Source organism: Emydura macquarii, unplaced genomic scaffold (genome assembly GCF_026122565.2).
Source record: "Emydura macquarii macquarii isolate MOO-44397 ecotype Brisbane River unplaced genomic scaffold, CSIRO-AGI_Emac_v2 contig_1604, whole genome shotgun sequence".
NCBI classification, from domain to species: domain Eukaryota; kingdom Metazoa; phylum Chordata; order Testudines; family Chelidae; genus Emydura; species Emydura macquarii.
Window position 1 is genome coordinate 257,888 of NW_027131741.1, and position 21,205 is coordinate 279,092.

At 45.3% G+C, this 21,205-nt stretch overlaps 1 protein-coding gene across 1 annotated transcript; it reads right to left on the reverse strand.

Moving 5' to 3' along the window:
• Positions 1–10,404: 10,404 nt before the first annotated feature.
• Positions 10,405–11,340, reverse strand: LOC137157866 (olfactory receptor 51G2-like). Its single transcript, XM_067555303.1, has one exon. The coding sequence runs from the start codon at positions 11,338–11,340 to the stop codon at positions 10,405–10,407; it is 936 nt and encodes a 311-aa protein (XP_067411404.1).
• Between the last annotated feature and the right edge of the window lie 9,865 nt (positions 11,341–21,205).

The following is a 21,205-nucleotide window of genomic DNA, read 5'->3' on the forward strand; positions in this document are numbered from 1 at the left end:
CATCCTAAAAGCTTTTCTTTATCCTCACAGGACCCATATCCTCTCCTCATGAGAGGGGTCTGTAGATCTTTGGCAAGTTCCAAGCGAACACAATGAGTTACTTCAGCTGGGCGGGGGAGGGATTGGAGCCCAAATGGTGAATAGTGCAAACACCAGTATGACAGGTGCTGAGCAAGAACTGCTTAGTCTGCCCTTTGTCATGTCAGCTCCAGTTAAGGGAGGTAAATTAGAGATGGCTGGAGAGAAAATTGCACCTAGTTAGAGAACCAGAGACAGCTGCCTGCCCATTTAGCCTTGGGACTGCATTAAGTGCTGAGAGGAGGGAAGCCAGGGGAGGGAGGCAGGAGGTGGAAGTAGAGCGATAGCTCCTCCCTCCTGGGTGCAGATGCTAGAAGGCAAACTTGCTAGAGTGAAAAGGTGGTGGGAGCACAACCTATAAATAAAACTGCACCAGTGGTTACTGAACTGAGGGCCTCCCTCTGACTTTGTGAATGCAGCAGAAGCAGGGCAGGCACTGCAACACTCTGCTACAACTGGTTTTGCACTAATATCCACTTGAGAGTACAAGTTGCATCAGACATGCTCATGTAACCAGTGATTAGGGTAAAGTACATACAACCACTATATGAGCCCCTTGACTGCACCTCATCTCTACTCTTTGCTGAAACACAGACCAGCTGTTCTCTTGTTTCATAACTTTTTGGAATGTCTCGCCCAATTGTATCAGTATTATTGTGTACATAATTCTGAATGTCAGTGTTACAAGCAGCTTCTGGTCTCTTACCAGGAGACATAATCATACAACTGCTCACTGAATGAAGAGTTAGTAGCACAAACCCATTGAAAACAGAATTTGGAATACCTCTGAAATATTTTCTAAAGCAAAAGCCGTTAAGTAGTAAAGTTACTCCTGCACCAACCGCTCTGCTGTTGGCTTTCGATAGACATGCATGTAATCAATGTCTGTTTTGTAGTAATTGTATTACGATGAAAAGTTTTGGCATAACATTTATAGAACCATACTTTAGCTCACACATGTGAACCCATTCTTTCCCCTCAGATCTTCTTTCAGGGATGATTTCTCAGGTGAGAGGCGGACCTAAAATGTAAAGTGTGTCATTTTGATTTCTTGAGAACTTGAACAGATTGTAGCCTGTTGGCCCTCATTCAATCCCCTGTCAGCTAACAAAAGTCTGGGGAATCCTTTGCTGCTGCTACCTTCTCTATCCCTGGGTTCATAGCTGACTGGTTCTCCGCTGGTTCTCTAATGCCAATCTGTAGTCTTTATGCAGAGCAGTGAAGGCTTTGAGATATACAATATATATACAATATATTGTACAATATATTGCACAATACAATATTGTATACAATATATATATGCAGGCTTTGCATATACAATATTTATTCCCTGGGCTCCCACTTTCTAGTACACTGGTTTTCAACCCTTTTTCATATCTGGACCCCTACAAAATTTCAAATGCAGGTGCAAATAACTTTGGAAATCTAACACATAGTCTGCAGATCACCAGGGTCTGGTCTAGTCAATTCTCAACCACCAGGTGCAACCATTGCTCTAGTACATTGTAACGCAGCACCTGTTACTCTGCTATGATTAGGGTTTGTGGGAAGCAGGTTTCAAAGTGAAATGCATGAGTATTCATGGAAATCAAACTTCATTTCACAGATGAAAGTCATCTATTGCTTTCTCTCTCTCTGACTGTCTGTGCACTGTATTATATAGTCCTAGTTTAATAGCAGGCTGCTGGAAAACAAACAGGAAGGGAAACAATAGCTGAAGAAAAGCCATCTCTCACTGCAGGGAGATTAAGAGAGAGAACCTGAGCTGCATGCTGAGAGGAATCTATTTCCAGGCTCCAGCCAAGTTACACAGCTTGTTTCGCCAGTGCTAGGAGTCACTTCAATGGTTGGCAGCTGGTGCTGTGAAACACTTTAGACTCAGACACACACACACATCATGTGGGAAGTCAGAAGATGCTCATTCTCCTGAGTCCCAAAGCACTGGGGTGATTGAGATAAGAGTCGCGTACAGACTGTTGTTTTAAAACCTTTTTATTTTGCTATGTGAGGTATTTCTTCCTACTGTTCAGATTAAACAATAATTTGTTTCAATAAGACTGGCTGGTCACCACAGGTCACAGACTCCCAAAGGGAAGAAACGAAGTTTGACCTGCTGGGCAAGCCCAGTTGACCCACCCTGTGCTGTAACTCAGGATCCAGTCTGAGGGTGGGAGAATGGTGGGAATCCATCCAGGAGAGGGAAAGGGACGAGGCTGACATCTGGCATTCAGAGACCAGAGAGGGGGGCAGAGATGCAGTATTACCTGTAACTGTGAGGAGCATCTACAGGACAGAAATTCCCACAAGCAAATAAACCTGAGCTGATTTGGGCTATACTCATATTCTATGGGCTCTTCTCTGGCCCAGAGCACACGGCACCTCTGGAAATGGGACCCATTGAGAAACCCTGACTTGGGGCATTGGGTATTTGACACTCTGAGCTCCCTTTGAATATGAGATTTCTGTGAACCTGGAATGATCCCCCATGGATCCCCTAGTGCTGCCTGCTCTCTAACCCCTGTCACTGAGTAACACCCACAGTCCAACAGAGTCAGCTGCCTCTGCACAGAACATCTGCCCATCTCAACAGATTTTACCTTCCCTTGGCGTTTGAAAGATTTAAAGACAGAGAAACCTGCCAACGTACCCAATGCCTGCGAGAAGGGAAGCAGCTGCCAACAGAGATCTGCACCTTAACGGAGATGGAGTCAGCGGAGAGCTTGCACAGGCAGCAGGCAGTGTCTGCTCAGACAGGCTGCAACTGTCTTTATGAAGCATGTTTGCCCATTTCCTTGGGGTCACTTGGCCACCTGGGACCCTCAGCTGATTGGTTCAGTGTGTGCCAGCTTTAACCCCGTCATGTCCAATGGCAAACTGCAGGACACCCAATCACAGGAGATGTATGGTAATATCACCAAAGTGGACAGCAGTGCAAGTCCTGCCACATGCTCTGTTCCTGCAATCCAGGCTGTCAGCTCTGTGTGTATGGCTCAGAGGAGTCACAGGGCTCCCTCGAGGGCGGCCGAGTGGTACCGATGATGCTCTTACAGCAATAACATAATAGTAAATCAGACTAATAATAGTTATGTAGGGTCAGATTTCTCCCCGGCAGCCCCCACTCCTGCATTACAAACCCAGGGTGCAGGCTGAGGAAGGAAGAATCCACACAGCTCCTACCTGGAAATTTACCTCAGATTCTTCCAGTAGGACAGGGCCCTTCCCTTCTCCGTGAGATATAAACAGGGTGACCCAGCATCCATGGATCCGCAAAGCTATGCACAGATCTCAGAGATCCCGGATTGCTAAACCCTCCGACCCACAATCTGTGTGACTCCACAACTGCTCTAAGACCCTCTCCAGCTCCCTGGGAGCACACAATAATTGGCAATGTGCTACCGGGGGCTGTCACAGTAGCCACTGCCACGGGATATGCTGAAGGGGCCGTTGTTGAGGATGGAGGCGGATGCACTGAGAAGGGAAGGCTGGTTAGAGTAGCTGGCGAGGAACAAAACCCCAGTCACAGACTGTGGGAGAGGTTTAGACTTTTCCATACCCAGAGTGTAGCCAGAGACTCAGGCAGTGCCACTTTGATTGCTGTTATAAGGAAGAGGAAGATAAAATGGCTCCAATTTCTCTTGGGGATCAAGGCAGCTGCAGCTGGGCATCAAATCAAAGAATCAGGGTTGGAAGGGACGCCAGGAGCTCTTCTAGTCCAAACCCCTGTTCAGACCAGAAGCAGCCCCAACTCAATCATCCCAGCCAGGCCTTTGTTAAGCCAGGCTTTAAAAACATCTAAGGATGGAGATTCCACCACCTCCCTAGGTAACCCATTTGAGTGCTTCACCACCCTCCTAGGGAAAATGTTTTCCTAATATCCAGCCTAGACCTCCCCCACTGCAGCTTGAGACCATTGCTCCTAAGGTTGGACAGGCGTGACTTTCCCTTGTTCAGTCCATGCTGACTGTTCCTGATCATCTCAAAATGTTTCCTTGAGGACCTTCTCCATGATATTTCCAGGGATTGAGGCTGAGCTGACTGGTCTGTAGTTCCTTAGATCCTCCTTCTTCCCTTTTTTGAAGATGGGCCCTATATTTGCCTTTTCCAATCATCTGGGACCTTCCACAATCGCCACTGGTGTTCAAAGATAGTGGCCAGTGGCTCTGCAATCACATCAGCCAACTCCCTCAGTGCTGCCGGATGCATTGCACTTTCCCTGACCTTCCTCTTGTTACTAACATAGCTGCAGGAACCCTTTTTTTGTTAAGCTTCACGTCCCTTCCTAGCGACAACTCCAATTGTCATTTGGCGTTCCTGATTTCCCCCCTGCATGATTGAACAGGATGTTTATACTCCTCTCTAGTCGTCTGTCCAAGTGTCCACTTCTTGTAAGCTGCCTTTTTGTGCTTAAGCGCCTATAAGATTTCTTTGTTAAGCGAAGCTGTTCGCATGCCCTATTTGCTATTTTCTCTGTACACACGAATGGTTTCTTCCTGAGCCCTGAATAAAGTTTCTTTTTAATACAGTCGCCTCCCTTGGACTCCTTTTACCCCTCAGATTGGCCTTCCAGGGGATCCTGCCCATGTGCTCCCTGAGGGAGCCAAAGTCTGTTTTTCTGAAGTTCACGGTCCATATTCTTCTTTTCTCCTATCTTCCTTTGTCAGCTGTGCCATGGCAACTGAATTTTCGGTGAAAAAATCATCAGTTTTACATGGCCCCACCCCAAATGGATGAAAAAGAAACATTTTACTATGGGTGAAACATTTTTCATTGATGGAAAATTCTCTGTTTTCCAGTCAAGCTCTAGCTCAAACCGTGAGCCCGTCACTCTTATTATCGGACCCCTAGGTGTCAGCACCAACCCCCCCATTGGCCTCCGGTACTGAGTAGTTCTGGGACCTCTTGTGGTGGGGCTATGCTTGGTCTATGGAAGAGGGAGCCCCTGGAAATGGCCTGTCTGTGGCAACCCATCCATCTGTGGAACAATCTAAGAACACAGGAACGGCCCTATTGGGTGAGGCCAATAGTCCATGGAGCCCAGTGTCCTCTCTGCCAGCAGCGGCTGGTGCCAGAAGTTTCAGGGGGAGTGAACAGAACAGGGCAATTTAGTGAACCATCCATCCCCTGTCACCTAGATCCAACTTCTGACAGACAGAGGTTTAGAGCACCCGGAGCATGGGGCTGCCTCCGTGACTAGCTTGACTGATAGCCATCAATGGACCTGTCCTCCGTGGACTTGTGTAATTCTTTTCTGGGCCCAGTTATACTTTTGTCCTTCACAATATTTCCTGGCAAAGAGATCCACAGGCTGCCTGCCCGTTGTGTGAAAACGATCTTCCTTTTTTTTTAATTTAAACCTCCTGTCCATTAATTTCATTGGCTGACCCCTGGCTCTTGTGTTATGTAATGGGGTAAATAACACTTTCTTAGTCACTTTCTCCACACCAGTCACGATTTTATAGATCTCTATCAGAACCTATTAATAAGCCTCATCTTATTAATCTCTCCTTATATGGAAGCTGTTCCATCCCCCTAATGATTTTTGTCATCCTTCACTGTACTGTCTCCAATTTCAAATATATCTTTTTTTGAGCTGGGCGACCAGAACTGCACGCAGTATTCAAGATGTGGGAAAACCATGGGCTTAAACAGTGGCATTATGATGTTTTCTGTTTTATTATCTATCCTTTTCCTCATGGTTCTTAACATTCTATTAGCTTTTTTTACAGCTGCTGCACATTGAGTGGATGCTTTCTGGAAACAATCCACAGAGCTTCCAAGATCTCTTTCTGGAGTGGTTACAGCTAATTTAGATCCTATCATTTTATATGCATAGTTGAGATTATGTTTTCGAATGTGCGTTCATTTACATTTATCAACATTGAATTTCTTTTGCTCTTTTGTTGCCCAGTAGCCTAGTTTTGTGAGATCCCTTTGTAATGCTTTACAGTCAGCATTGGGCTTAACTATCTTGAATAGTTTTGTATCATCTGCACACTTTGCCATCTCACTGTTTACCCCTTTTTCCAGATCACTTATGAATGTGTTCAACAGCACTGGTCCCATTATACACCCCTGGGGGACACCTCTATTTACCTTACTCCATTCTGAAAACTGGCCATTTATTCCTACCCTTGTTTCCTATCTTTTAACCCGTTACTGATATACGGAGGACCATTTCTCTTATGCCATGACAGCTTACTTTGCTTAAGAGCCTTTGGTGAGGGAACTTGTCAAAGGCTCTCTGAAAATCTAAATACCATATATCCACTGGATCACCCTTATTCACGTGTTTGTTGACCCCCCCTGAAATAATGCTAGTAGATTTTTGAGGTATGATTTAGAATCATAGAATCATAGAATCATAGAATATTAGAGTTGGAAGGGACCTCAGGAGGTCATCTAGTCCAACCCCCTGCTCAAAGCAGGACTAACCTCATCTATATCATCCCAACCAGGGCTTTGTCAAGCCTCAGCTTAAAAACCTCTAAGGATGGAGATTCCACCACCTCCCTAGGTAACCCATTCCAATGCTTCACCACCCTCCTAGTAAAAAACATTTTTCCTAATGTCCAACCTAGACCTCCCGCCCTGCAACTTGAGACCGTTGCTCCTTGTTCTGTCATCTGCCACCACCGAGAACAGCCTAGCCCCATCCTCCCTGGAACCCCCTTTCAGGTAGTTAAAAGCCGCTATCAAATCCCCCCTCACTCTTCTCTTTTGCAGACTAAACAAGCCCAGTTCCCTCAGCCTCTCCTCATAAGTCCTGTGCTCCAGCCCCCTAATCATTTTGGTTGCCCTCCGCTGCACTCTCTCCAAATTGTCCACATCTTTTTTGTAGTGGGGGGCCCAAAACTGGACACAGTATTCTAAATGCGGCCTCACCAATGCCGAATAGAGGGGAATAATCACTTCCCGTGACTAATGCAGCCCAATATGCCATTAGCCTTCTTGACAACCAGGGCACACTGCTGACTCATATCCAGCTTTTTATCCACTGTTACCCCCAGGTCCTTTTCTGCAGAGCTGCTGCCCAGCTCGTCGGTCCCCAGTCTATAACTGTGCATGGGATTCTTCCTTCCTAAGTGGAGGACTCTGCACTTGTCCTTGTTGAACCTCATTAGATTTCTTTTGGCCCAATCCTCCAGTTTGTTTAGGTCACTCTGTATCCTATCCCTACCCTCCAGGGTATCTACCACTCCCCCAGCTTAGTGTCGTCCGCAAACTTGCTGAGGGTGCAATCTACCCCATCCTCCAGATCATTAATAAAGATGTTGAACAAAACCGGCCCCAGGACCGACCCCTGGGGAACTCCACTTGTGACCGGTTGCCAGCTAGACATGGAGCCATTGATCACTACACGTTGAGCCCTATGCTCTAGCCAGTTCTCTATCCATTTTATAGTCCATTCATCCAACCCATACTTCTTTAACTTGCTGATAAGAATACCGTGCGAGACAGTATCAAAAGCTTTGCTAAAGTCAAGGTAAATCACATCCACTGCCTTCCCTACATCCACAGGGCCAGTCACCTCATCATAGAAAGCAATCAGGTTGGTCAGGCATGACTTTCCCTTGGTGAATCAGTGTTGACTGTTCCTGATCACCTTCCTCTCCTCCTAGTGCCTTAAAATGGATTCCTTAAGGACCTGCTCCATGATTTTTCCAGGGATTGAGGTGAGGCTGACCGGTCTGTAGTTCCCTGGATCCTCTTTCCTCCCTTTTTTGAAGATGGGCACTATATTTGCTTTTTTCCAGTCCTCAGGGACCTCCCCCTGTTGCCACGAGCTTTCAAAGATAATAGCCAATGGCTCTGAAATCACCTCAGCCAACTCCCGCAGCACCCTCGGGTGCATTGCATCCGGCCCCATGGACTTGTGTATGTCCAATCCGTCTAAATAGTCTTGGACCCGTTCCTTCAGCACTGTGGGATGTTCGCCTCCTTCCCATTCTGTGCCACCCAGTACAGCAGTCTGGGAGCTGATCTTGTCTGTGAAGACAGAGGCAAAAAAGGCATTGAGTACTTCCACTTTCTCCACATCCTCTGTCACTAGGTCGCCCCCCTCTTTCTCTAAGGGGCCCACACTTTCCCAAATCTTCCTCTTGTTGGCAACATGCCTGTAGAAACCCTTCTCGTTCCCCTTCATGTCCCTTGCTGGCTGCAACTCCAATTGCGCTTTGGCCTTCCTGATTTCATTCCTGCACGTTCGAGCAGTGTTTATATAATCCTCCCTAGTCATCTGACCAAGCTTCCACTTCTTGTAAGTTTTTTTTTTGTGTTTAAGTTCGCCAAGGACATCTTTGTTAAGCCAAGCTGGACGCCTACCATATTTGCTATTCTTTCCGCACATCGGGATGGTTTGCTCTTGTGCCCTCAATAAGGTCTCTTTAAAAAACAGCCAGCTCTCTTGGGTTCCTTTCCCCCTCATATTAGCCTCCCAGGGAATCCTGCCCATCAGTTCCCTGAGGGAGTCAAAGTCCGCTTTTCTGAAGTCCATGGTCCGTATACTGCTGCTCTCCTTCCTTCCTTTCGTCAGGATCCTGAACTTGACCATCTCATGGTCACTGCTGCCTAGGTTGCCACCCACTTCTACTTCCCCTACCAAATCTTCCCTGTTTGTGAGCAGCAGGTCAAGAAAAGCACGGCCCCTAGTTGGTTGCTCCAGCACTTGCACCAGGAAATTGTCTGCAACACTCTCCAAAAACTTCCTGGATTGTTTGTGCTCTGCTGTGTTGCTCTCCCAGCAGATGTCAGGGTGATTGAAGTCTCCCGTGAGAATCAGGCCCTGTGAACTGGAAACTTTCCCTAGTTGAGCAAAGAAAGCCTCATCCACCTCATCCTCCTGGTCTGGTGGTCTATAACAGACACCCACCAGGACATCACGCTTATTGTTCTTGCATCTAAGCTTAACCCAGAGACACTCAACTGACTTATCTCCAGTTTCATACTGGAGCTCAGAGCAGTCATAGTGCTCTCTTACATACAGTGCAACTCCTCCACCCTTTCGACCCTGCCTGTCCTTCCTGAACAGTTTATACCCATCCATGACAGCGCTCCAATCGTGAGAGTTATTCCACCAAGTCTCAGTTATTCCAATCATGTCGTAGTTTCTTGACTGTGCCAAGACTTCAAGTTCTTCCTGCTTGTTTCCCAGGCTTCTTGCATTTGTGTACAAGCACTTGAGATAAGTAGCCGAGTGGCCTACTTCCACAGTATGAATCGGGAGGCCTCCCCTGCTGCACCCTCCTCCTTCTGCTGTACAGAAATCATGTTGACTCTTCCCTAACAAATCATGTACATCTACATGTCTGGTAATTCTTTACTATAGTTTCAACAAGTTTGCCTGATATGGAAGATAGGTTTACTGACCTATAATTGTGGGGATTGCCTCTGGAACCTTCTTTAAAAATTGTTGTCACATTCGATATACCCAATTCATCTAGTATAGAAGCTGATTTAAATGATAGGTTCTATTACAGTTAGTAGTTCTAAAAATTTATTTTTGCGTACCTTCAGAACTCTTGGGTGAATCCCATCTGGTCCTGTGCTCCGATATTACTGTTTAATTTATCAATCTCCTTATGACAAGTGCTCCATGGGAGCTATGGTTAGTTTTTAAGCCCTGAGTGAAGGATACCTGTATAGACAACTGCTGGCTCCCATCTTACTTCAGGCCCATCGTCATTGTACACGGCTTTGGTGCTGCTAAATGCACCAGATAGCAGATCCAAGTGCCTATTTTAGACTTTAAGTTCCCAGGGATCATGTCTTGCTTTGTGTGCTTTACATCGCGAGGCACACGCCATGCCCTGACGAAGACTGAAAAATAATAATAAATTCTGCTGTATACCCAGAACCCATGACAATCAAGTGAGATTGATCTTGACGTATTTTATTTAAACTATACATAATGCATGCATGGAGATCCTGGCCACCAGCTGCTGTTGCTTAGGAGATTAGGAAGATTCAACAAAAGGACTGGAAGACGCATAGCTGTGTGCAAGAGGAGCACAAAAAGGAGAAGAAATTTGATCTCTTTTACTTAGAGGTTGTTTCCTTCTGCTCCCGTCCTGTGGCTGGGAAAAGGAAGGAGAGTCTTGTGGGTAAGACAGGGCACCAGGATATAGGCAACTCACATTTAATTCCGAGCTCTGTGTGACCTTGGACCTTGACCCTCAGAGCAGTGCGTAAACCACAGGACCAGCCTCTCAACTGTACCGGCTGGATGTTCTGCTGCCCCAGAGCTGCCCCCTGCACTGTGGAGAGCGGGGATAGCAAGGATCCAGTTTCAAGGCTTTAATTTTCTGGAGCTGCTGATTAACTGAACCTTCACTTGACGAACACCCTGATTATCCTTGCACGAATGTTTTTGGTTTTTACGCTGTACACAATTGGGTTCATCAGGGGCGGGATCAGCCAAGAGACTTTGCCCAGGACATTTTGAAGCAAGGGAGAAGAGCTCTTCATGAATCTGTATATCACAGACAAGCCAATCCCTGGCATATAGGAAAGAAGGACGACGCAGATGTGGGAGACACAAGTGTCCAGGGCTTTGATGCGCTCCGCATGGGAAGCAATGCTCAACACCGTTTTGAGGATCATCACATAAGATAGGAGGATGAGCAGGAAGTCCAACCCCACTGAAGAGATTGTTATAAAGAAGCCATAGATGATGTTGGCTCTGATATCCGAACAAGCCAACGTCATGACCTCCTGGTTCAGGCAGTAGGAATGGGAAAGGATGTTGGCCTGACAATATCGGTACTGTGTCAGGAGAATGGGTAGTGGGAATATTAGGGCCACACCTCTTAAAAGAGACACCAGTCCCATCTTGACTATTCTTGGTGGGGTTAAGATGGAATCATATCTGAGTGGTTTAGAGATCGCAACAAAGCGGTCAAAAGCCATGCACAAGAGCACGGAGGATTCAGTGTACATAAGCGAATGGATAAAGAATAGCTGGGCAAAACAGGCATTGTGGCTGATCTCCCTAAAGTTAAACAAGAGTATGCCCAGTGTTGTCGGCATGGTGGATATTGATAAACCAAGGTCTGTGATGGCCAGCATGGAAAGGAAAATGTACATTGGCTCATGGAGGGATGGATCTGCTTTTATAATGAACAGAATGAATGAATTTCCTAATATCGAAGTAACATACATTAAGCAGAAGGGGATGGAAATCCAGACATGGACATCTTCCAGCCCAGGTATTCCAGTGAGGAGGAACACTGCAGGTGGCAATTTGGTGTCATTGACAGCTGACATGATGCACTGGGCAGGTCTAAGATGTTTTGAATTTCACTTCCTGAAAGGAAAAATAACAGGAAACTAGTTGATATTGAATGAGACATCATTCTGCTCTCAGTGCAAATCTAGAGACTTTCAGGGACTCAAGCAAGATCAGGATAAACATAGTCTTGGATTTACACTTGATGATTACCTGTTCCCTCTGCATTCCCTCTGAAGCACCTGGCATATGCCACTGTTGAAAGACAGGATCCTGGGATCATTGGTTTCAACTATATTCATTCTTATGTACACCACCTATACAAAGACAGGAATTCCCAGACTGCCTCAGACCTATAGTCCATCTAGCCCAGTATCTAGTGGCCAGTACCAGAAGCTTCTGAGGAAGGTAAAAGAAGCCCTGTGAGATAACCTGTGACAGGAGAAAGCTTCCTCCTGATACGCACTGGTTAGACAAATTTTATGGTGTAAATCAGTAAAGTTAATTGCTCTCCTAAGACTATTAAAAAGATCCTCACTACTGTAATTGAAATTTCTGATTACCCATATAAACACCAAGTCCCTCTTCGAATTCTACTAAACTCTTGATCCCATTGATATCTTATGGCTGTGAGTTTCACAGCCTACTTCAGCACTCTGTGATTCAATAATTGTGACCTTGTTGACCACATGGTGAATATGGTCACTATATTCATCTGTCCTGCACTGATGCTTTTTATAAATAGGTTTCATTCCCTCATTATATTTTTTTTAAAAAAATTCTACTAGTGAGACCCCAAATTATGCCACTGCCTCTTTGCAGTACACAGAGTAATTTCTTAGGGCCAGGTTCTGAATTCAGAAACGTCAACTGCAACTGCAACACCATCACTCCAGATTTACACGTGTAAATTTGATTAGAATCAAGCTCTATTAACATTCACTTACCAAATACTCCTGGTGATACACTCTGACCTCCAAGAATCCCTCCAAAAGAATCTGAATGTTTTGCCCCACCAATGTTGTCTGAAGTCTAAAGTCGATCATCCCACAGGCTTCTCTTTATCCTCACAGGACCCCCGATCCTCTCCGCATTTGTGGGGTCTGTAGATCTTTGGCAAGTTCCAAGCTAACACAGTGAGATACTTCAGCTGGGTGGGGGAGGGATTGGTGACCCAAATGGTGAACAGTGCAACACCAGTGTGACATGGTGCTGAAAAGAATTGCTTAGTCTGCCCTCTGTCATGCCAACTCCAATTTAGGGAGGGAAATTAGAACTGGCTGGAGAGAAACCTGCACCTAATAAGAGAACCAGAGACAGCTGCCTGCCCAGTTAGCCTTGAGGTTGCATTAGGAGCTGAGAGGTGGGAATCCAGGAGCGGGAGACAAGAGGTAGTAGTAGAGCGATAGCTCCTCCCTCCTGGGTGCAGATGCTAAAAGACAAGCTTGGTATGGTGAAAAAGTGGTTGGAGCACAACCTGTAAATAAAGCTGCACCAGTGGTTTCTGAACTGAGGGTCTCCCTCTGACTTTGTGAATGCAGCAGAAGCAGGGCATGCACTGCAACACCCTGCTACACTAATATCAATTTCTGCAAATTACTGCAGCAATGGTCGTGTAACCAATGAGGGGCTTAAATTATATACTTCCACTATATAATCGCCTTGACTGCACCTCATCTCTACTCTTTGCTGAAACACAGACCAGCGGTTCTCTTGTTTCATGACTTTTTGGAATGTCTTGAACAATAATACCAGAATTGTTGTGTGCATAATTCTGAATGTAAGTGTTACAAACAGCTACTGGTCTCTTACCAGAAGACATAATCATACAACTGCTCACTGAATGAAGACTTAATAGCACAAACCCATTGCAAACAGAGTTTGGAATACCTCCGAGATATTTTCTAAAGCAAAAGCCGTTAAGTAGTAAAGTTACTCCTGCTCCAACACCTCTGCTGCTGGCTTTCGACAGACATGCATGTAATGAACATTTGTTTTGTAGTAATTGTATTTTGATTAAAAGTTTTGGCATAACATTTCTAGAACCATATTTTAGCACACACATTCTTTCTCAGGTGAGAGGGGGATCTAAAATATAAACAAAATGGGAAACAAAAATTGGGGAATCCTTTGCAGCTGCTACCTTCTCTCTCCCTGGTTTCATAGCTGACTGGTTCTCTGCTGGTTTTGGGATGTAAATCTGCAACCTTTATTCAGAGTGGAGCAGGCTTTGGAATCAGTATATACAATGTTTATTCCTTGGGCTCTCACTTTCTAGTACATTGGTTTTCAACCCTTATTATATCTGGATCCCTACAAAATTTCAAATGCAGGTGCGAATAAAAGGGTCTGGTCTAGTCCATTGCACAACCACCAGGTACACCCACTGCTCTAGTACATTGTAACCCAACACCTGTTACTCTGCTATGATTTGGGTGTGCGGGAAGAGAGTTTCAAAGTGAAATGCATGAATATTCATGGAAATCAAACTTCATTTCACACATGAAAATCATCTATTGCTCTCTCTCGCTCTCTGACTGTCTGTGCACTGTATTATATAGTCCTAGTTTAATAGGAGGCTGCTGGAAAACAAAGAGGAAGGGAAACAATAGCTCAAGAAAAGCCAGCTCTCACTGCAGGGAGATGAAGAGAGAGCACCTGAGCTTCACGCTGAGACCATCCTATTTCCGGGCTCCAACCACGTTACAAAGATTTTTTTGCCAGTGCTCGGAATCAGTACAAAGGTTGGGCAGCTAGTGCTGTGAAAAATGTGCTTTAGAATCACACACACACACACAAACACAAAGCTTGGGGAAGTCAGAAACTGTTCATTCTTCCTGAGTCCCAAAGGAGTGGGGGTGCTTGAGATAAGAGTTACTTACAGATTGTTGTTTTACAACACTTTTACTCTCCCATGTGATGCTTTTTTTTCTACTGTTCAGATTAAACAACGATGTGGTTCAATAAGACTGTCTGGTCACCACACGTCACATACTCCCAAAGGGAAGAAGCAAAGTCACAGAATAAGTTTGACCTGCTGGGCAAGCCCAGTCGACTCACAATGTGCTGTAGCCCAGGATCCAGTCTGAGGGTGGGAGAATGGTGGGAATCCACCCAGGAGAGGGAAAGGGACGAGGCTGACATCTGGCATTCGGGGACCAGAGAGGGGGGCAGAGATGCAGGATGCCGTGTAACTGTGAGGGGTTTCTATAGGACAGAAACTCCCACAAGCAAATGAACATGAAGTGATTTGGGAAATTTCGCTCTTCTCAGGCCCAGAGCACATTGCACCTCTGGATATGGGACCCATTGGGAAATCCTGACTTGGGGCGTGGGGGTTAGGGGTAGGGTTCTGTGTCCCTGGAATAATCCCCCATGGAACAAGAACAGATGGAGTGGAGGATCCCCCAGATACCTAGTGGTGCCTGCTCTCCAGCCCCTGTCACTGAGTCACACCCACAGCCCAACAGAGTCAGCTGCCGCTGCACAGAACATCTGCCCATCTCAACAGCTGGCAGCCTTTACCCTTCTTTTGGCATTTGAAAGATTTAGAGATAGAGAAACCTGCCAACGTACCCAAGGCCTGCGAGAAGGGGAGCAACTGCCAACAGAGATCTGCACCCTAACGGAGAAGGAGTCAGTGGAGAGCTTGCACAGGCAGCAGGCAGTGTCTGCTCAGACAGGCTGCCACTGTCCTTATGAAGCATGTTCCTTCATTTCCTTGGGGGCCACTTGGCCACCTGGGACTCTTAGCTGATTGGTTCAGTGTTTGCCAGCTTTAACCCAATCATGTCCAATGGCAAACTGCAGGAAGCACAATGGTCTGTCCGCAGGGACCCAGTGGCCAATGCCAGGTGCTTCAGAAGGAGTGACATTACGAAACATTCAAGGAACTAAACTCCTCTATCACAAGGAAAAAGGAACCCAAGCCCAAGTCCTTTCCCAAATAATGACTCTGAGCCATGCTTTTTCCGTGAGCTCTCAGTATGACACAGAATGAGCTAAATGACCCACAGGAACTTGGGGCCTGAAGGACCTCCTTGTCTGTGAGACCAAGCCCCGGCTTTCACAAGTGACCCCGGTATATCCTCAAAGCAGACGCCTGTCAAGCTCCATTTTAAAATTAAAAAAAGGGGATAGAAATGAAGACATGGACGTCTGCCTACACAGGTATTCTGGTGAGAAGGAACACTGCAGGTTGCAAATTGGTGTCATTGACAGCTGGCATGGTATACTGTGTGGGTCCGAGGAGTTTAGAACTTTACTTTCTGAAAGGAAAAGTAATAGGAAACTAGATAATATTGAATGAAACATCATTCTGCTCTCAGTGAATGTCTAGAGTCTTCCAGAAAGCCAAAGAAGATCAACAAAAATATAGTCTTGGATTCACACATGATGATTACCTGTTCTGTTCATTCCTTCTGATGCCTCTGGCATTGGGCCTGTGAAAGACAGGATCCTGGGCTAGATAGACGGTTGGTCTGACACAATATGTCTGCTCTTATATTCTTATTTTCACCATTGATAGGTATTACCAGACTGGATCAGACCTGTAGTCCCCTTAGACCAGTATCCAGTGGCCAGAACTAGTTTCTCCAAAGGAAGGTAGTAGAAACCCTGCAATAGACAGCTATGAGATAACCTGCTCCCAGGAAAGGTTTCCTCCTAAAACACACTAATTAGACATCTTTTGTGTGTAAATCAGGAAGGTTTATAGCCCTCCCAAGACTTTTAAAAAAATCCTTACTTGTATAGTTCGATATTCTGGTTGCCCATATAAGCATCCAGTCCCCCTTTGAATCCTCCTAAACTCTTGGTCCCATTGATATCTTGGGGCTTTGAGTTCCACAGCCTACCTGAGCATCGTGTGATTGTATAGTTGTGACCTTCATACAGACACCATTCTGGTCTTCCTCTTCTGACTGTGGCCCCATTGTATTATTCCAGGTGTATAAAAACATGGTGAAAATGTTCTTTGTATTTATCTGTCCTGCACTGTTGTTTTTTATAAATGTGTTTAATTTACATATTATATATATATATTTTTATTTTCTCCACTCTCGAGAGTCCAAATTACGAAACTGCCTCTTTTCAGGACATGGGATAAATACTTAAGGAAAGGTTCTGTGTTCAGTAACATTGACTTTAACAGCATCACTCCAGCTTTACAGGTGTAAATTTGATAATAACCGGGCTCTCTTAACTTTCACTTACCAAATGCTCTTGGTGAAAGGTTGACTGTGCGTTGTGTGAATAAGTACTGCCTTTTGTTTGTCTTTTGCATGCTGCCTATTAATTTCACTTGGTGACCCCTAGTTCTCATTCATTTCTCTTCATGTGGAAGCAGTTCCATACCCCTAATCATTTTTGTTGCCCTTTTCAGTACCTTTTTCAATGGCAATGTATCTTTCTGAGAGGAGGCGACCAGATCTGCTCACAGTATTCATGATGTGGGCGTACCTTGAATTTATAAACAGGCAATAACATATTTTCTGTCTTATTATCTATCCCTTTCCTAATGATTCCCAACAGTCTGTTAGATCTTGGAGTCATTGTGGATAGTTCTCTGAAATCATCCCCTCAGTCTGCAGTGGCAACCAAAAAAGCTCTTTCTTGAATGTTAAAGGCTAATTTAGATGCCATCATTTTATTTGTTTAGTTGAGATTCTCTTTTCCAATGTATATTGCTTTGCATTTATCAACATTGAATTTCATCTGCCATTTTGTTGCTCAGTCACCCAGTTTTGTGGGATCCCTCTGTATCTCTTTGCAGTTTGCTTTGGAGTTAAGTATTGTGAGTAGTTTTGCATCATCTGCAAATTTTGCCACCTCACTGTTTACCCCTTTTTCCAGATCATTTATGAGTATATTGAAAAGTACTGGTCCCAGGACAGACTCCTGGGGACACCACTATTTATCTCTATCCATTCTGAAAATGGCCATTTATTCCTATCCATTTTTTCCTATCTTTTAACCAGTTACTGATCCAGGAGAGGATCTTCCCTCTTATTCCATGACTGCTTACTTGGCTTAAGAGCCATTAGTGAGAGACCTTGTCAAAGACTTTCTGAAAATCTAAATACACTGCATCCACTGGATTATCCTTGTCCACATGTTGTTAACCCCACCAAAGAATTCTAATCGATTGGTGTGCCATGATTTCCCTTTACAAAAACCATGTTGGCTCTTCCCCAACAAACCATGTTCATTTATGTTTCTGGTGATTCTTGTCTTTACTATTTTTTCAGCCAATTCGCTTTGTACTGAAGTTTGGTTTACCCGCCTGTAATTGCCAGGATTACCTCTGGAGCCTTTTTTAATAATTAGTGTCACATTAGCTATCCTCCAGTCATCTGATATAGAAGCTCATTGAAATGATAGGTTACATACCACAGTTACTATTTCTGCAATTTCACATTTGAATTCCTTCAGAACTCTTAAGTGAATCCCATCTGGTCCTGGTGATTTATTACTGTTTAATTTATATATTTGTTTCAATACCTCCTCTAAGAACAACTCATTGTGGGACGGTTCCTCAGATTTGTCACTGAAAAAGAATGGCTCAGGTTTGGGAATTTCCATCACATCCTCAGCTGTGAACACCGATGCAGAGAATTCATTTAGTTCTTTTATTCCTTCCGCATGCATCAAACCCTCCCAGGGCCTGTTAAAAGAAGGGGGATGGGTGTGAGCACTGATTATAGGTATTTGGGAGGCATAGGCGCAAAAGGGGGATGGGAATTATTTGTTGAGCTCTTGCCAGAGGGAAGAGGAGGTGTATGACTGGGCGTCATGAGAGGAAACTGCATAAAGGGACATTCAGGCTGCTTAGAGTTCAGTTGCCCCTGCTGATATTTGCCCATGGGAGCCAGAATTGCCCACTTGGGTCACAGGAAGGGGGGAAGCTGTGGAGACAACTGCAATGTTACACTGACTTCAAGGAATTGGAAATGAGCATCAGGGTTTCCTAAACTCCTCTTTTGCTGACTTGTACAAGTAGCCCTTTCCCCTGGTTTCTGGGGAAGGCCCAGCACACAGAAAAGTTCATCTGGAAAAAAGCATTCCATGAGTAAAACCAAACCGAGCCTGCGCTATAAACACCTGGCTTCTTTCCTCCCCCGCTCTCTGAAGCAAAAAAACATTTCAACTGTCCTGAGAGCTGTATATATGGGGCTCTGGCTTCACCTCCTGATTATAATAACCACACCCAGGGGAGGGGATCCTGTTATAAATGGCCTATTCTCCATTTTGAATCCAGACACAGTCTGTGCTGCAGAGAGTGGTGGGTGGGAGGCAAGTGTTTACGCTCTGCTGGGGGAGGAAAAGGAAGAACAGTGAGAGGGGAGATCGTGTGTTTAGTTAGTCTGTAGCTGAAGAGCAAATGTGGGGAAATTCAGAGGGCTTCTCTTGTGTGGCATGCGGAGCAGCGGCTTCCATTGGCTTTCTTAGGAAGAGAGGGGATGGTCTCATGATTAAGGCAGTTCAGTGCTGCCCTGGAGAACTGGATTCTATTCTTGCCTCTGCCACAGAGTTCCTGTGTGATGTAGGCAAGTCACTTAAAGCAAACCAGTCACTAATTGTGATCCTCATATTCTGGGTGTTTCATTTGAGACCCTGGCTCTGATTCGCAGAAGCGCTGAGCATTCACCACTGCCACTGTAAACTCTATTTTGAACACATGAAGTGCTGTGTAATGCTAAGTATTCTGAAGAATCCTGTCCTCGGTGTCTCAGATTGGCCACCCCAAAGTAGGGGATGCTCTTCGCCTCATTTCCCCATCTCTACAATGGACAGAATAGCTGACAATCAACTCATTAATGTTTGTGAAGCACTCATAGGAAAATTAAGGCAGATACTGCAGCGATAAGCCCCATAGGAAAGCCCAGGAGGAAATTAATTACTCTGTTTTCAGTGCAGGGTTTAAACAGAGTGCAGTGAATAACGTCAGGGTCACACGCTGATCAAAGGGGCAAAATCATATTTTGAATAGCTGCTCATTAAGTGTGCACTGTCCATTCTATGCACTGAATGAGGCAGAGGTCCTGTGGAAAAATGATATGTGACGTAATAAAAATTGTATCATAATGCGTACATCCAAGGAGGGCTGGCAGGCAATCTTAATTCTGTCACCCCCTAACTTCTAAGTGCATGACTTTGTAACCTTAGTAATGTTCTTTTAATGTAGCATGTTTTGTATCTGACATGCAAATGAATAATGCTGCTGTTATTGCTGGTGTTTTTTGGACCGTCAGAGGACATTGAGTGCATGAGATGTCAGCTGTGAACCAGACTGTCCTCAGCCACTTGGCCTTCATCCTCACAGGAATTCCTAGGCTGGCGTATGGCCCTCCCTCTGTGCTCAGTGTATGTTATAGCAATCTTGGGGTAACTACATTATCCTAGCTGTCATATAGATGTATCATAGACTCCACCTCTCTATGTACTATTTCCTTTTGATTCTGGCATTGGCAGACTTGGGCTGATCTGTCTACACAATACCTACCATGCTGAGCATCTTCTGGTTGAATTCCAGATCCATCGATATCAATGCCTGTGTTATCCAGATGAATTTCATCCATGCCTTCTCCGCCATGTCTGCGGTCATAGTGGGTCCCTTACAGAATGGGGGAGGCAAACTAGTGACGATGATGTAGAAAAAGCCCAAGTATTCAATGCTTTTTTTGACTCTGGCTTCACAGACAAGGTCAGCTCCCAGACTACTGCCCCGGGCAGCACAGTATGGGGAGAAGGTGAGCAGTGCTGAAAGAACAGGTTCAATAGTATTTAGAAAGGCTGGACATGCACAAGTCCATGGAGCCGGGTGCAATGCATCTGAGGGTGCTGAGAGAGTTGCATGATGGGATCGAAGAGCCAATGGCCATTATCCTTGAAAACTCGTGGTGATCAGGGGAGGTCCAAGGTGACTGGAAAAAGACAAACCCGGTGCCCATCTTCAAAAAAGGGAAGGACGATCAGGGTAACTACAGACCAGTCAGCCTCACCTCAGTCCCTGGAAAAATCATGAGGCAGGTCCTCAAGGAATCCATTTTGAAGCACTTGGAGGAGAGGAAGGTGATCAGGAACAGTCAGCATGGACTCACCAAGGGCAAGTTATGCCTGACCAACCTGATGGCCTTCTATGATGAGATGATTGATTCTGTGGATGTGGGGAAAGCAGAGAATATTATATTACTTAATTTTAGCAAAGCTTTTGCTACGCCTTTGCCAACAAGTTACAGAAGTATGGGTTGGATGAATGGACTAGAAGGTGGGTAGAAAGCTGTCTAAGTCATCGGGCTCAACAGGTTGTGATCAACAGCTCAGTGTCTAGTTGGCAGCTGGTCACAGGTGGAGTGCCCCAGGGGTCAGTCCTGGGGCCGGTTTTGTTCAACATCTTCATTAATGATCTGAAGGATGGTGTGGGCTGTTGTATGCATAATGACACTTGCATCCTGGCATCCAGCATGAGTCTGACCTTTGTGACAGATCCTTATCAATTCCCTGTCTGTTAAGGCTGGGATTTTGAAAGGTGCCTCAAGGAGCTGGATGTAGAAAATCACAGTGTAAGCATGCCCAGTAGGAGGCTGCATTAAAAGGAAAGCTCTGGTGTGGTCAGCCACGGCAGGCATGAGACAGACCCAGGCTGCTCTTTCACATCAGACCAAGGAAATTTATTCTGTCTCTCCCGCTCTGGTGGAAGTAAATATCCTGCTTTACTGAGAAGGCAGAATGCAGTGAGAATGGCAGAGGCACATGGACGTTTCTGAAAAACCATATATGGTGCGACGTTATGGATCAGAGTGAGAATCTGAGAAGAGGTCAGATGGCAGTAGCAGGAAAGAGAGTGCCCTCCTTGCAGTACAGATTTACCCCACAGATTGCAGGCCCCATGGCTGGGGAGCC